The sequence below is a fragment of the Rhinatrema bivittatum genome, chromosome 3 (genome assembly GCF_901001135.1).
Source record: "Rhinatrema bivittatum chromosome 3, aRhiBiv1.1, whole genome shotgun sequence".
In the NCBI taxonomy this organism is placed as follows: domain Eukaryota; kingdom Metazoa; phylum Chordata; class Amphibia; order Gymnophiona; family Rhinatrematidae; genus Rhinatrema; species Rhinatrema bivittatum.
In genome coordinates this window covers 588257830-588273942 of record NC_042617.1, presented here as the reverse complement: position 1 = coordinate 588273942, position 16113 = coordinate 588257830, and the positions used below count along the sequence as shown (strand labels likewise).

General features: G+C 46.7%; 1 protein-coding gene across 1 annotated transcript in view; it reads left to right on the top strand.

Moving 5' to 3' along the window:
- The window catches only part of ACAT2 (acetyl-CoA acetyltransferase 2), a 66274-nt gene that overhangs the window by 32028 nt on the left and 18133 nt on the right, over positions 1-16113 (top strand). The window contains exons 5-7 of the mRNA XM_029596698.1: positions 5015-5158; positions 7580-7702; positions 11036-11190. Coding sequence (XP_029452558.1) covers positions 5015-5158; positions 7580-7702; positions 11036-11190 — 422 coding nt within the window. The remainder of the gene's footprint in view (positions 1-5014; positions 5159-7579; positions 7703-11035; positions 11191-16113) is intronic.

The window sequence follows — 16113 nt, the reverse complement described above, 5'->3', positions numbered from 1 at the left end:
TTTCTCTTAAATCCTTTTGAGAAGGGGAATTTATAGTTTGTCACTCGTAAGACAATATTCTGATGTATCATATCAAGGGAGACCCCCTTAATATATCTGTTTGGTTTGAGCCCACTTGCTAATGTAGGAAGAGCGGGATTAAAGATAATCTCATTCCTCTAAATAATGAGGAATTACCTGATCCAGTACTATCAAGTTTTAAACATACAGGCATTTAATTATGCGATAAACCAAATGCCAAACTGCAGTGAAAAAAGCAGCACTTGATCCTACCAAATGCTGTCTACATGTGGGCTTACGCATCTGAAGAAGGCATCGCAACGTTGGACGCAGCTTTTTGAATTGACGACAAAACATTTATTTATTTAATGTATTTATATTCCACGGATTACATTCAGGTACTGTAGGTATTTATATGAATATTAACTAGCACCTTCCCTTCTGTAAAACCGCTCTGATCTCGGTGGCCCGAAGAGCTGAGACAGGCTTCTAGCCTAAATTTGAGAGACTTGCTGTTCGTATTAAGATTGGTTCTCCGCATTTCTAGCTTTCCTACCGTCCTTTTGGCATTTCAGTGCTTGTGGCCTAATGTGGGTAATAAGGAAAGTGAAGTGGAAAGCCAACTGCACAGAAACAGCAAATCACAAACATAGCTGCATGAAACTCAAAAATATTTAATATAAACAGCTGAGACTTAAATTGTGATTCAGTTTAAAGGCGCTGATATTGAAACGGGGGTGATGGTTCGAATGTTGGCCGAGGGGCGGGTTTCTTCTGATGCTTCTGCAGGGGCTGCTAAGTCATTGTGGGTAGCTCTTATTTATTAATTATCCACAGATGGGGGTCTCAGACTGTCCACTATTCTCCATTGTTCCCTAACGTTTTGCGCTCTGTTGGCTTCATGCCCGTTTTTATGCCATGTTTCATATCTTCTGCTGGTTTTGTATTGTGACCGTATTTCTCCCTGAACGATTTGTGCTCTTGATGCTGTTTTGATGTTATGTGTTGTATTGCATCAGACTGTTAACCTCTGCTGGAGGCAGCGCTGCCAGAACATGGCCACGTTGGGTCTTTGGACTTCCTGGATTAATTTTGTTCTGTGTGTTCTCGCCACTTGAATAAATGTGCAGATTTTTGCCTTGTGCTCATTCGGATTATTGCAGCTTTTCTGCTACACCATATAAAAACGTGTGTCAGATTTGGGGCATAGCCCTCTCGTAAGGATTTATATAAGTCAGCTGCAAGGAAGGCTGGCCTCCAAGGTTTATTTGTAAGAGATTTGTAATATTTCTTCTTTAACCCGAACCAGCCTTCTTAAGTGAATCACAATAAAATGTTAAAATCAGTATTCCAGTAAGACATTAAAACAAATGACCATACCTATATCACATATACATAACATTACAGGAAACCTGCCTGCTGCAGAGACGACATTAGTATGAAACAAAATGGCCTGTGCTTAAACAAATGCTTTCTGAAATGATCCTGACTGTTTGCAGAACTTGTAAAGCTCGAATTTGGCCTTTAAACGAGCCAATAAGAGAATTCAATAAATCAGCTGTTAATGCAAAGACCTGCATCACTATCCAAAAAATATATTTTAGATGGTATAACAGCTGCAGCTTCTAAACTCCAGCCGTCAGCGGGGACTTAATATGAGCTTTCCTTCAGCTGAAGGGGTTTTTCTCCCTTACCAGTGGCTGGAGATATGGAAGGAAAGCTTCTCTGTGCTGTTGCTACTTCAGTCACTGTGCCAGCCGCAGTTGCTCAGTCTTCTGTCTCCAGCAGATGGCGGAGGTGCAAAATGTGTCGTCTGACCTAGAGGTTAAATTACTCTTAGGTTCTGATTCGGGGATCATGGCCCATTTGTAGCTTGGACCCAGTCCTGGAGGAAGGTTTTTGAAGCCACTGGTTCTAGCTCCCTCAGACCCCAGTCTTGCCTCTCTCTTGCTCTCTCGTTCTTCCTGCCTTCCTTAGACTCCAGAATGGAAAGTATTTCCTTTAGTTTTCTTTTTGGTTCTTTGTGGGGGAGGGGGGAGGCTGGTCCCTTTTTAAATATAAGCTGCAAAAAAAAATCAGATGTAGGCAGCGGCTGAACAGCTGGGTGTGTTTCTTCGGCCTTCAGTGTTCCTGAGGGCAGGGAAGTCCTCTGGCCTTCTGCCTGTACTGCATCCTGGGATCAGATTGGTGTGAGAATCGCAGAAAGAGCGAGCCTATGGCTGTGTTTTGGAGCTGTCACAGTTCTGCCTGCTATGCATCCCCCCAGCTAACAGAGGTGATCGGCGAGCCTTCCTCACGGCTGCTCTAGGGGCCTTCTCACTGATCGCATGAGATGGCGTTTCCAGCCCTACTTAACCTAGCCTGACCTTTTCTCCTTGCCTCTTGAGTCACATCTGCTCCTTGACCTAGCCATTCTTGCTTTATCCTCGTTCCTTATGGTCTCTCTTGGCCCTCCTGTCCTACCTTGTGGCCTTCGGACCTTCTAGGTTAGTCTAGCCAGCCTTGTGGGTTGTTCAGGCCTTCATTGCTTGATTGTTCTAGTCTGGTCCTTGTACTGTCTTCAGTCCCACCATTGTTTCCTGTTCTAGACCTTGTCTTCAGCTCTGCCTGCCCACCGTATCAACTGTTTCCAGCCCAGCCTGTTCTTTCTAGCTCAGTCTGTACACTATTCCAGTTCCAACCATTCCTTCTTTTAGTGCTGCCTGCCTCCAAGACACACCATGTCTTCTGCTTCTAGACCCAGCTTGTCTGGTTCCTCCCAGCCACCAGAACCCAAAGGCTGAACTTCTAGGTGAGGTGGCTTTGCCTTGTCTAGAAGTCCTGTGATATCCCTGAAGGGGTTAGTCCTAGGCAGTTGTGACAGGAGCAGCAGCGTGTGTTCAAGATGACTGCCCCTGCTATGTGCTTGGTTTGCAGGGATTGCAGAACTGAATTGCAAGCTTCTGGTATATAACTGGGCTGTGTAAGAGGTGGGGAGAGTTCGGCAGGAGCCTGCTCGTTGGTCACATAAGAGAGAAAATTGACTAAGTTGCACTCCTGCAGCCCTGATTCCTTTAATGGAGGGGATAAAGCAGCATGGGAATGGCTGTGGTGCTTTTTCCTGTGATTGGGGTCTGGGTTTCCACAGGACAACAATACGGGCAATCTTGGGACTTCTTCTGAGGATTGTGATGGCTTTCCATGTGCAGTTGAAGTTGCTGTACCTGGTCTTTAAAACTGTCCACAATCTTACTCCTTCCTGTCTTGTCTCAGTTCAAAGATACTATCCTGGATGATTTGTACACTCCACTTATAAAAACCTTCTTGATATACCATCTCTTAGACTAACCAAACTCTCTCTGACTAGAAATAGGATGTTAGTGTGGCCACTCTTGTACTCTGGAATGAGCTACCTAAGTAGATTAGGGCAGAGTCTGACTTGCTCTGGTTCAGGAGACTTTTACAAACTCGCTTGTGATTGCATGAAATGTTCCAGTAGGGTAGCCTCAAACTTGAGAGGCAATGCTAATGCTATTTGTTTTGTTTGTGTCTGACCTGTTTTTATTTTAGTATGTTTTATGGTATGCCCTAGATTGCATGTGTTATGTTTTATGTGTGTTATGTAATCCACTGTGCTTTGTGGATCAGTAGAATAGAAATTATTTAAATAAATGAGATGCTTTTTCTGCTAATTTTTGCATTTAATATACAATACCTTTTTGAAAAGAGCTGGGGCCCAGAGAATCTCTAAGGGGGGTGGCGGTGGTTTTGTCCTGCTCCAAAAAAGAGGAGAATGGACTCTGATCGGTCTGGATTTTGGGTCAGCTGCAGTGGGAGAGGACAGTGAAGTGGATCAGGAGCTTTTGCTGGCTGAAGGACAGAATTGCCCACAATGTCTTGATGGAGCTCGGGATAAAGGAGAAGCAGGCGGAGTCAGAGCATGAAGGCGAGGATCAGATTGCCCGACCACCTCAACAAATGGCAGCTTGAAAGCATCAACTGAGACCAACACAAGATTCTAGGACGGGTTTACAGAAACCCACAAAGCTTCAGTCTTCATCAAATTCAGAGTTGATTGACTTTCTTTCCACTAGGAACGAAGCCCCTGACAAACATTTGGTAACTCAATTAAGCTATGCATTAATAAAGGGAATATTGAAAGCATCTTCCTATGAAACATTTGGGGAAGGAGGGGGACAAATAGTTCTCCTAGCTCCATGGAAAATCTTTTCCCTTGATAGTGATGATTCTGATGTATATATACAACCTTATCAGCATTGGTAAAGGCCTTTAACATAGAAACATGATGGCAGACCCTGTGGCCCATCTAGTTGGCCATTCGTTTTCGTCTTCCCATTCCCATCATGCCCTCGGATCTCCTGTATTTATCCCATGCTTTTTGAATTTTGCCTCCACCACTTCCACTGGGAGGCCGTTCCATGCATCTACTACTCTGTAAAGAGAGATTTCCAAGATTTACTTCTGGGTCTGCCACCTTTCCATTAAAAGAGCTTTTGCCTCCTGTGAGAGAGATAAATGTCTTTCATATCTCGCCTTTCCTCAAGGACGTACATGTCTAGATCTTTGTCTGTCCCCTTATGCTTTAGAACCGAAGACTGACTCCAACCCATTTTATATCTGTTGAAGGTTCCCGCTCCAGAGTTGTACTCACAACTCCAAATGAGAAGTTACTTTTTCAGGCTTTTCTTCTCCAGATGCCATTATCGTAAAAATGTCACTAAAGACAGAGTTGCAAGAACTGTTAATCCATCTTGCAGCTGACCTTTTATGCAGTCTCCGGGTGTTTTTAATTCTGCAGTCAGAGCTGAAAGGTATTTTTATTTTTTGTGCAGTCACTGATGACGAAATCTTCCTCCTATGTTGTATGCATGGCGTCTTCCATTGCTGCTTGCGGGTGCTGGCCCTGATTCAAACACGTTCACAGTGCACCCCTTAGCCTGAATACAGTCTGTGATTAACCTCACCATGCAGGCTTTGTTCTGACTGCCAGGGTTGTTGTTTCTTTCCGAACCAGCTGAAAATGTGGCCAAGCAGTGGCAGATCACACGAGAGGAGCAGGACCGGTTTGCCGTTCGGTCCCAGAACAGGACAGAGAGTGCCCAGAAAGCCGGCTACTTCGACAAAGAGATCGTACCTGTATCCGTGCCCTCCAGGAAAGGTGTGTGCCTCTGCAAATTAACTTAACAGAAAATATTTTGAATAAATTACCTGTGCCCTCTTAGTACGAGTCACCAGAAGGAGCTTGTGTGCCATGGCCTGCTTTGATCTTACCCTGCCTGTATCCTGTTCTTGCTATTTGCAGAGGTTTTTTTTTCTTTTTAATTTACTTTTAGAAAGTAACTGGTTAAAGTTTTTTGAGTTTGTTTGCATTTATTTTATGTGTTTTACATTTATGGCACACTCTGTATTTAAATAAAATTGCTGAGTGAGGAACAACGATCATAAGTTACGTTGGTAACATCTACATATGAGGATGATCCATAAACCAGCACATTCCATCAGTCTAAGATAAAACTTTATAAACCCCTTCAAATTGATGGAGAAAAGGAACAAGTTTTGGAACCTTGGGCAAACTTCTTGTTTAAAAAGGCAGGTAATTCCCGATAACAAATAAGTGTGAAGTTGTATCTTGGGTTATTTTGGAGGTTAAGTCCTGTTTACTAGAAGGCACGTGGTGGGAAACGCTGCAGCCGTGTATAAAAATTATCCAAAATTACAGTGACAAAAAAGTAGTGTTCCAGTCCTTTAAGCATCGGGTTGGAGAAGTAACCAGCTACCATGTTTAGTGAGCAGGGGAGAGGGGTCTGTGAGTCTGGATCCCTGGTCTCTCTGGGCACGTGGTGGAGGTGCAGAGCGTATGCTCAGGCTTGGGAAGGGAAACGAGGCGGCTGCCATTACTCTGGCACTTCCTGCCCCTTAACCAGAGGGGGCGCATCTTGAAGGAGGTGACCCCTGTACCCCTGGGGCTGCCATTGGGGATGGGGAAGGAAATCAAAGAGGCAGGGGAAAGAGAGAGAGAGAGCAACTAATCACACATAACCAGTTACTCCATAAACACTGAGGGGGCCGGAGCAAGAAATGAGCAGGGAAGACGGGGGCTTGTGTTCAGCACCCCCTTTCCTAACGCGCGTGCCCAGCCACCTCTCCCGGGTGCACGGATTCAATGGTCATAGTAAAAAGGAGGCGCTAGGGACAATAGCGCACCCCTAGCACCTCCTTGGCAGTGGGCACTCAGGAGGTGACTGTCAGCGGGTTAGGAAAATGGATGCTCAGTTTTACAAACGTCCATTTCCCTAACCTGACAGCTGGCACTTAAAGTACAGAAAACACTGCTTTTCTCCATCCTCTGACTTAATATTTATTTATATATATATATATCTTTTTTTTTTTCTGTACATTTTATTTTGGGCTGCTCAGAAATACGAATCGCAGGTGATGACCGCTTTCAGTTTTGCAGGGGCTTGGCCGTGCTAATCCCCTTTTAGCATAAGCGTCCATAAGCGCAGGTTAAACCCTGTGCTCAGCTGAGCGCACTGTCTTGCCTCGGCCCCCTGAGTGTGCGTGTGTGTTTCTATGTTTGGCTAAGACGGTAGGGAGATGATGGCATGGCGGTTCTTTACGTGTAGGTACCCAAGTGATCCCCAGACGCAGCCCAAGAAATATTAAGCCTGCATCAACTAAAGTTTAGCCAACAAAGCACACACCTGTAAAGCTGCGGAAGGACTTGCATAAGACTTGGCAGGGTATGTAATAACTTATAATCATTGGTGCCAGAACCTCAATTATTTTGATATTTGCATTTAAAAGTACGTAAAGTCCATGTGGACGTAAGATTAAAGATATTGAAAGTCCCACCGCAGCTTACACGTGCATTGCTGGCTGAATACCCATTAATGGCGGATGAAAGCTTTAATATTTTAAGTACGGAAATCTTACCCTTTCTTTCAGAAGACTGCTGAGCCATGGCTGCCTACTCCCCCCGTCCCCTGGTTGTGCTGAGCTGCCTCCCACCTCTCCTTCCTGCTCGGCCTCTGCCCTCTCCCTGCTTCCTGCTGAGCCGTCACTCCCAGCCCTCCTTCATCAGCCTTTTTCTGGTAATACTGTGCGGTTCTGAGAAGGACAAAGTCTTAGCACAGTTCCTTATTAGATCCCTGACCTGTTCTCTCAATGAATCCCCTGGGGACGGGAGCAGAAACCAAAGGGTCAAAAGGTTACAGTGGTAAACAGGATTCTTATCTCGCCCCCTATCTCTGCATGAGCGCCTGTTCTTGATCAGTTGGGTGTGGGACGTAATCTGTTGCAGAACTACCAATTTACAGCCCAAAGAAAGGGGAGAAACCTGCCTCCACTCTTCCAAACCTTTTTGTCAGAGAGAGAGAGAGAAGCGCTCTAAGACATTGCTGTGGCCTGCTTTAAAGCTGCTGAGCACCTGCCTGTAAATGTTCCCCATTCTGTGCTCATAACCTTGCACTACTCGATTAGGGTAACTTTGGAAATGTTTGTGCTAGAGATCTTATATTTATGGAAAGTCGGTGCTTCATCGTGAAGTGTTTTTGTTTTCCCTTCATAACTTCTGCAGGTCCCATAGAAGTGAGAACGGATGAGTTCCCTCGCCATGGAAGCAGCTTCGAAGTAATGGCAAAGCTGAAACCCTACTTCCTGAAGGATGGGACCGGCACTGTCACGGCAGCAAATGCCTCAGGTTTGTGACTGAGGCAGTGGAAACACAAGCCCCGCTGTCATGGCATACAGGGCTCCCTCTATGCATATGACTGAATCTGTAAACCTGCCATGTGAAGCAGAGGTCCCGACTGCTTTCATGCTGCTCGCTGCTACACCTTTTTAAGGAAGAAACTCAAATATGTGGCAACTCGTGCTTTAAATTTAAGCTGCGAGTTAGATCTACCCAGGATCCCGGTGCATCTTTCAGTTTACTGGTTCAGGGGTACTCAAACTGCTCCTCGGGCTCCCCCTTTACCCCAGCTAGTTGAAGTTTCAGGATATCCCTAAGGAATGTGCATGAGAAATATTTGCATACACAGGAGGTAGCGCATGCAAGTAAATCTCATGCATATTCATTAGAGAGATCCTGAAAACGTGACTGGCTGGTTTGAGCACCCCTGTATTAGTTCATAACCATGCATGCCTGGAGATCTCACAGCCAGTCGGGTTTTCAGGATATGCATGAGAGAAAGCTGCATATCAAGGAGACTCTGTGTATGCAAATCTATCTCCTGCATATTCATTGTGGAAATCCTGACTGGCTGTGCGGTCCCTAGGCCAGGCTTAGGAAGCTATGGCCTACCGATGTCTGTCTGTCTGTCTCTGTCTCTCAAACCCAGCACACCCCAATCACATAACAGAACAACCAGATTCGAGAGGAAATTGAAAGGATCCTTTTATGCAGACCTGTATGGCTAGGTGCCAAGAACCTCCTATCCCAACGATGGGGATCATTTATCATCGTACTACTAATTTTGCTAGCACGGTTGGTGAATAGCACTATGCTGGTTTGATTAATTTAGTGCTAAGGTATTACATATCACCCAGCTTTTAGTTTTTGGTCATTGGCAAAACTGCCACGGATTGGTGTGGGCCTAGAAGTGATCCCTTGTAGAAGCTGCAGGTTTTGCAAACTACTATAAAGCAGCAATGTATTAAAAGAGGGATCAATTTACCATCAGGTAGGAAAAATGTCTTTTGAAGGAGGTAATACCCCACGGGATCCAGGAAGGAGAGCTGGAGAAGAACCCATGTCGGAGATGTGTCCTACGGTGCTTGCTAAACCTGGGCAGCAAATCTGGCTTCTGGTTTTCATGGGCTCTTATGGTGTCCTACAGGACAGTGTAAATGGGAAAAAACTGATTATTCCTGTATGATGACTTAAATGGTTTTTCCTATCTTGTCTCCAGGGGAGAAAATGCTTAGAATTTCTGGTCCCCTTCATTTTGCTACTTAACAAATTAGCACTTGAATGCTGATCACTATAAAGTATTCTGCACAGTGAAAACAATAATACGTAATGGACTCTCCAGTGTCCAAGGGCAGGTGTCTGGACTGATCCGTGGTACTATAGGAACAAAAATTAGCAGGTAAGAACCAATTTTCCTTTCCCTGTACATACCAGGATCAGTCCAGACTGCTGGGATGTACCCAAGCTGCCCTAAATGGGGTGGGACCTGGAGAGTCCCGCTCGAACGCTGCTACCGAAGCAGTCGACATCCAGATCACGGACGTCCACATGGGAATGCTTAGCAAAGGTATGTAACGATTTCCAGGTGGCCACTCTACAAGTCTCCTGCAGCGAGACAAACTTGACTCTCCACCCAAGATGCCACCTGAGATCTGGTGGAATGCGCTTTCAAACCGTCCGGTATCGGGCGCTCGAGACAGATATATGTGGAGGTAATGGCCTCCTTCAACTACCTAGCAATAGTCGCTTTGGTTGCCTTCTGACCCTTCTTATGACCACTCCATAAGACGAACAAATGATCAGACTGAAAGGCATTGGTCACCTCCGGATAGCGAAGAAGAACCCATTGCACATCCAATTTACGCAAATCACGATCCTTAGGAGCATCATGATCCAAATTCTGGAAAATAGGCAACTCCATTGTCTGATTCAAATGAAATCCCGATACCACCTTTGGCAGGAAGGAGGGCACTGTCCTAAGGGATACTCCCGAATCCGAAATACGGAGATAAGGCTCCCGACATGACAATGCCTAAAGTTCCGATACCCACCTTGCTGAGGTGATCGCCACCAGGAAAACCGCCTTGAGAGTCAGCTCTTTCAACGTGGCCCACTTGAGAGGCTCAAAGGGAAGACCACACAAGCCCCGAAGAACCGAATTTAAACTCCACGAAGGACATGCTTTCCTGACCGGAGGATTCAAATGCTTAGCGCCCTTCAGAAAATGTGACACATCTGGATGAGCTGCAAGAGAAATAGTCAACCTTGCCCCGCAAACACCCTAGGGCCGCGACCTGCACTCTGAGAGAACTGCACGCTAATCCTGTCTTCAGGCCCTCCTGCAAAAAAGCCAGAATATGAGCCACCGAGGCTAGACGTGGAGACACATTCAACCCACGACACCAAGAGTCAAACTTTCCAGACTTTAACATAGGCAAGCGAAGTGGATGACTTACGTGCCTGCAGGAGGTTGGAAATAACTGAATCGGGATATACTTTCTCCTCTCATAAGCGATCCGCCTGATTGAAAAATACTGGACCTTGCCAAAGGAGATTCAGAAGATGATTGAGACGCACCGGACTGTCTACTGCTAAGTTGATCAGATCTGCGAACCATGGCCTTCGTGGCTACTCCGGGGCCATGAGGATAACAGACCCTGAATGAGTCTCAATCCCACGTAAGACCTTGTCCACCAGCAGCCAGCGAGGAAAAACTTAAGCAGAATGTCGCGGGGCCACGGTAGGACTAGGGCATCCACCCCCTCCGACCCGTGTCCCCTCCAGCGACTGAAAAACCAAGCTGTTTTGAAGAAATTAAGACCCCTATTACACTTCTCTGTAATTGCTTGGGGAGGGGGAGTAAACCCTTAATTTGTTTTCCCCCTTAACTTTTTTTTTTTTTTTCCTCCCAGTCTTCCTGGGCTGGTCTGGTGCCTCAGTGTCTGGGCTGCAGAGGGATCTGGGTTTGATCCCCTGGCTTAGGTCTTCCAGTTCCTGGGCCAGCTGGGGAGGGGAGGGGGGGGGGGGTTACTGTGGAGGTACCTCTCATTGTCCCTAGGGAAAGGGAGCCCCAGTCATTGTGCAGTGGTGACACCTAGTGGCCAGGTTAAGAGTCCATGATTGCAGGGCTCCTGTTTGAAGACACTCGCTGCAGTGTCTGGGCTGACCTAGGTTGAAAGGGAATGTAAGAATCTCTGGGTAGTGGTGAATGAGGGGTCATCTTTCTGATTGAGGTGGAAGCACAAATGAACAGCTGGAAAGCTGTTGGGTTAAAAACCCAAAGCAAACCCCTAATCCTTCTGGACAGGTCTGACTTTGAGAAACTGCTTTTGTGCTTTTCAGGCATCAACGATGGAGCTGCTGCAGTAATTCTCATGAAGAAATCCGAAGCCAGCCGACGAGGTCTTGTTCCCTTGGCACAAGTTGTATCCTGGGCTCAGGCAGGCATAGATCCCTCCGTGATGGGAGTGGGACCAATCGCAGCAATAAGGAAAGCGGTACGTCCTCAAACTTCTGCTTGGGTGCTCTAAAATGTAAATATTTCATACTCTGAACTGTTTACAGCAGAGCTGAGGACCGAACGGCACTTTTAAAGGGCCCGATAGGGTGCAGAGATTTCACTTCTTGCCTCTGCTGGACTGGCAGGGTGCGTTGCAGGCCAGAACCCCTTACCCTCGCGTCATTCTCCGTGAGATAGCACCGCTCCCATGAGTGACTCTTGTACCCGAGTGCCAGCAGCTCTGCTGATTCCTCATAGGAAGCAACGTGCCTGCTGTTTGGCGCTCTCTCCCAGATTTTTCCCTTCAGCCTCTTCATTTTTTCCTGAGACTTGTGAGTATACATCTTTTATTATGGCCACAAGCTCTATTGCACAGCAGTAAAAGGGGGAAATTTTTTAATATTTACATCCAGGTCCATAATTAGTCATAATAAAACTTCTAATCACCAGGCTTTGCTAAAAGAGTAAAAAATACCCTAGAAAAACAAACCCAACACACAAAAATATTGAGGACCTCTCCAAACTGCTCAGCAGAGTTGTGGTAATTTTTCCTGTGAGCGGAAGCGACAGGCAGGGCTTTAGAACAGCAGCCGCCTTCTCGAAGCAGAAAATGATGGAAGCTCCATCTCGCAGAGAAAATCTCTCCAACCTGATCTGCAATGTCTGATCCCTTCCACTGTCAGTACGGCACTTGGCTCTGCAGACTGAAGACCTGTTTTCTAATACGTCCATGGGCGACGAGAACATTTTTTATTCCCTAGCAGTCCACATGCATGAACATCATACTTGATTCACTTCTCAGTATCCTCACTGAAGCCCAGAACAAATCCTTGAATATCATCTTAGCTAAGCAATGTCTGAACCTTCCCTTCTGTTGTGAATCTTTCAAAATCAACCTCACTTTCCTCCTTCCTCTAAGAATATTGCAAAACACTGCAGATTGCCATGCTTTCTTCTGTTTGACACCATCCTAAGTGCAAAACACTGCTCCAAATGGGATCTCTGATAGTGAAGCTCTTCTGACATTGGGTCCTTCAAAGCTTGGAAGCTTTTTCATGAATTCTCTGCTATATTGGCATTTCAGATGATACATTGATTCATAGGCAAGAACATAAGACTTGCCATACTGGGTCAGAACAAATACCTGGCAGGATCTGGGTAGATTCCAAGCTGTTTATCCCAAGAATAAGCAGTGGATTTCTGCAACTCTACCTTAATGGACCTTTCCCTGTACGTACCGGATCAGTCACAGGCTGTGGGTGGCACCCTGGTATATATAGGGGGAGCCTGACAAGTTTGGCTCTGTCTCCATCTGCTGGTGCGGAGGCACAACCCAGGAGTCTGGACTGATCCTTGGTACTACAGGAACGAAAATTATCGGAGGTAAGCCCTAATTTTCCTTTTCCTCCAGGAACTTTTCTAAACCTTTTTTTTTTTTTTATGCAGCTACACTAATAGCTTTCACCACATCCGCTGGCAATGAATTCCAGAGCTTAATTATGCACTGAATAAAAAAAAAAATTTTCTTATCTGTTTTAAACTGAGACTGGTTATACCCAACTGTACAATGTTTCAGAAGCGAGATGAGAAGAACAGATGTCCAGCAGCAAACCATTCTTGTACTTCTCCAGGAGCCCAGCTTCTCTGGAATCTTATCTGGCTTCTTGCACAACGTGGTTGTCAAACCAATCATTGGGAAACTTTTCGTACGCCTGCTTGTTGGTCTGATTTCAATATCTGAGAATACTTTTTTATGTTCTTGAAAGCATGTGGATGGTACATTACCAGTGCCAGGCAGTTTACACGTGTGTTTCCCCAACTGCATTAGAACACATCAAGAAAGTTTGCTCCTGGCTGTTACGTTTTGCAGACCATGGGACATCCTTGTGAACTACCACGCTGACAGCCTCCTCCCATGACAGACCACGCGCGCTGGCAAGGCCCTGCTCTCTTTGCAATTCCGCCATCTGCACGGTATCCTGCTTCGGCCTCCTCCTGGACCCCCCTTAGGCGTGTGCATAGATTCTTAGAGCCCGCGGTGGGGGAAAAGCCCTGCGGTGCCTTCAGGTGACGACACCCAGCCACTCACTGCCTCAGCAACGGGTCTCCTGCCTTAACCAGTGCGTGTTGCTCCTGCGTTCCTGATTGCCCCTGTTTGTTCCTGCATTCTTGTCTCCAGCCTTGCCAGATCCAGCCTGTCTTGTCCAGCGTTGCCCTGCCCAGCTGTCTCATCCAGTAACTCGTGTGTCTTTGTCCATCCTTGGCCTGACTTCCTGATTCTGACCTCCTTGCCTGCTGCCAGGATCTGACCTCTTGCCTTACACCTGGCTATGCTTGCTTCCTGCCTGTTCAGTCCCTCCAGCTTGCTGCATGTCCTGACTCCAGTGTGTCCTTGGACTCTTGCTCTCTCTGCCACCCCAGGGACCTGTCTAAATCCTGCCAGCTGCCATAATCCAAGGGCTCAACCCATGGGGGAGACGGCTGATTATAAACAAAGCTCCAATTTGTTCCTCTTCAGGGTCCATTTGCCAGCTGTCAGCGTGGGCTTTGTAGTTTTGCCTATGAAGCTGCATCAACTACAGCATAGCCCGGGTTCACTCCATGCCACTCACACTTGCTTTCTTCCACCTTGTGTGGATTTCTCATCGCTGTAAACAAGGAGAAACTGGGGTGCTCTGGTGAGGTTCGTGTTCTGCAGTTTAGTTATCGGCAGGGACCAGCTGAGCTAAATCTTTCACATTTGCTGTAACCTCAGCACCTGCAGACAGCTTTTCACTTGCAGCTCTGAGGTGACTCGTACCGTGATCAGTGTTTCTCAACCTTCTCGATGCTAGAGACCAGTTGACTGACTACCTAAACTGATGTGGTCCAACTAGTTTGTAGGGTTTGGGGAGACCCCTGAAGAGTGGGGAGCAGGAGTTCCCTCTTATTGCTGAAGAGCATGGAGGTTGGGAGAAGTTTAAACCCCTTCCTCAGTCTCAGCCCAGGCACCCCTATTGTTTTAATTATAACATTTATGATAAAAGAGCTGTGCCTCTTGTACCCAGAGCAGAGGAGGGAAAAAATCAGGTCTCCTTATTCCAGAGGATAGGGTAGCCAGGGGCTACAACTCCCTAATACTGGTGGCAGTGGGGGTAGATGTGACCCTTTCAGGGGCCTGGTGCTTGGAGCTGCATTCATGGCTACTTAGCAAGCAATCCACTGGAAACTTTTGGTTATTTACAAAGCCGGAGTGGGGTCAGTCTGGGGCTTAGCTGAGCCCAATGTCCATATTTAGTTTTCTAGCCTGATCAGCCACCGAGAGTGAAGAGCTGGGGAGTGCTAGCAGCCTGTCCCCACTCCCAGAAGCAGAGCTGTGTTCAGTTCTGGGGGGGGCCGTAGAGAATGTCCTACTTATTTATTTATTTATTTAATTTATTTGCATTTCTTATATACCGGCATTCGCGATGGGAGTCGCATCATGCCGGTTTACAGTTAACAGGGTGTGACACAAGAAGAAATACTTAGCAAAATTAACATGTGATAGAAGAGGCTGCAGGTGACCAGATGGGAGCCAGATATTGGGGGGTGCCCCAGTGGGTGACTCTAGTTGGTCTGTTTCTTCCTGCAATGACTGCCAGGGACTGGTGCCAGTCCAGGGACCAATGGTTGGGACTCTAAGGTCTTGAGTTACTAAAGCTTTTCTCCCTTTCTGCATTTATGTGGAAAGAAAAAACCTTAGTAAATCAGGTCCTTAAACTCATGAAGCCATGTTGGGGCTGCAGCAACTCTGCCTTTAGGCACCTTCTGGTATCCTTAGAACTGCCAGTCCATCGATGCCTTAAGGCACCGGGGTCTCTTATCGGGGGCCACCGGGCTGTTGAGGTCCATGGGCACCTGTGGCGCTGGGGATGGCACTAGATACCATTGATCTGATCAAGGTTTGGTCAAACGCCATCTAAGCCCTGGGTGCAGTGTCATCTGGTGCCCTTGATGTGATCCATCGTTGGTGAGCTTGAAAGTGCTGTAGGCACCACAGGCATTGTCACCACTGTGGGCGTGGATGCGATCGGATGCCACAGGACATGACTGTAGAGCACCATGCGCACAGTCTGTTGCCATAGGCTTCGCTGCTGTCGTTCCATGAGGGAAACAGCGGTGAGCCATTCCTGGCACAGTTTTTCAAGAGCTGTGTCCAGCCTCTTGGAGCATTATCAGGTACTGGAGGGGGTGACGCTATGGAATGCCACCCACTACCATGTCATACTCTGAGCCCCAGTGGTACTGAGGATGCTGTCATCACTGTGTCTATTCAATCCACTGGGAGTTACTGTGACAGTGGAGTACGGCAAAGCATCCATTCCAAGAGCCTCGTGCGATGGCAGATAGCATTCTCCCTGCTGTGCAGTTCTCAGCCATGCCGGGGTTCTTCCATCATCTCATCAAGGTCTCAGTCTCCTCGTCAGTTCTGCACCACAAAGTGCTGGTGAGCACTGGCAAGGAAGGCATCATCACAGTGTGACGTTTTGAACCCAGCTACACTAACTGCACTAATCAAATCCTCTGGCAACAAATTCCAGAGCTTTATTGTGCATTGTGTGAGAATTTTCTCAGATTAGTCTTAAATGTGTTACTTGCTAACTTCATGGAATGCTCCCTAGTCCTTCTATTCGAAAGTGTAAATAACAGAGTCCCATCTACTCGTTCAAGACCTCTATCATATCCCCCTCTCAGCTGTCTCTTGTCCAAGCTGAACAGCCCTAACCTCTTCAGCCTTTCCTCATAGAGGAGCTGTTCCATCCCCTTTATCATTTTGGTTGCCCTTCTCTGTACCTTCTCCATCGCAACTATATCTTTTTTGAGATGCGGCGACCAGAATTGTACACAGTATTCAAGGTGTGGTCTCACCATGGAGCGATACAGAGGCATTATGACATTTTCT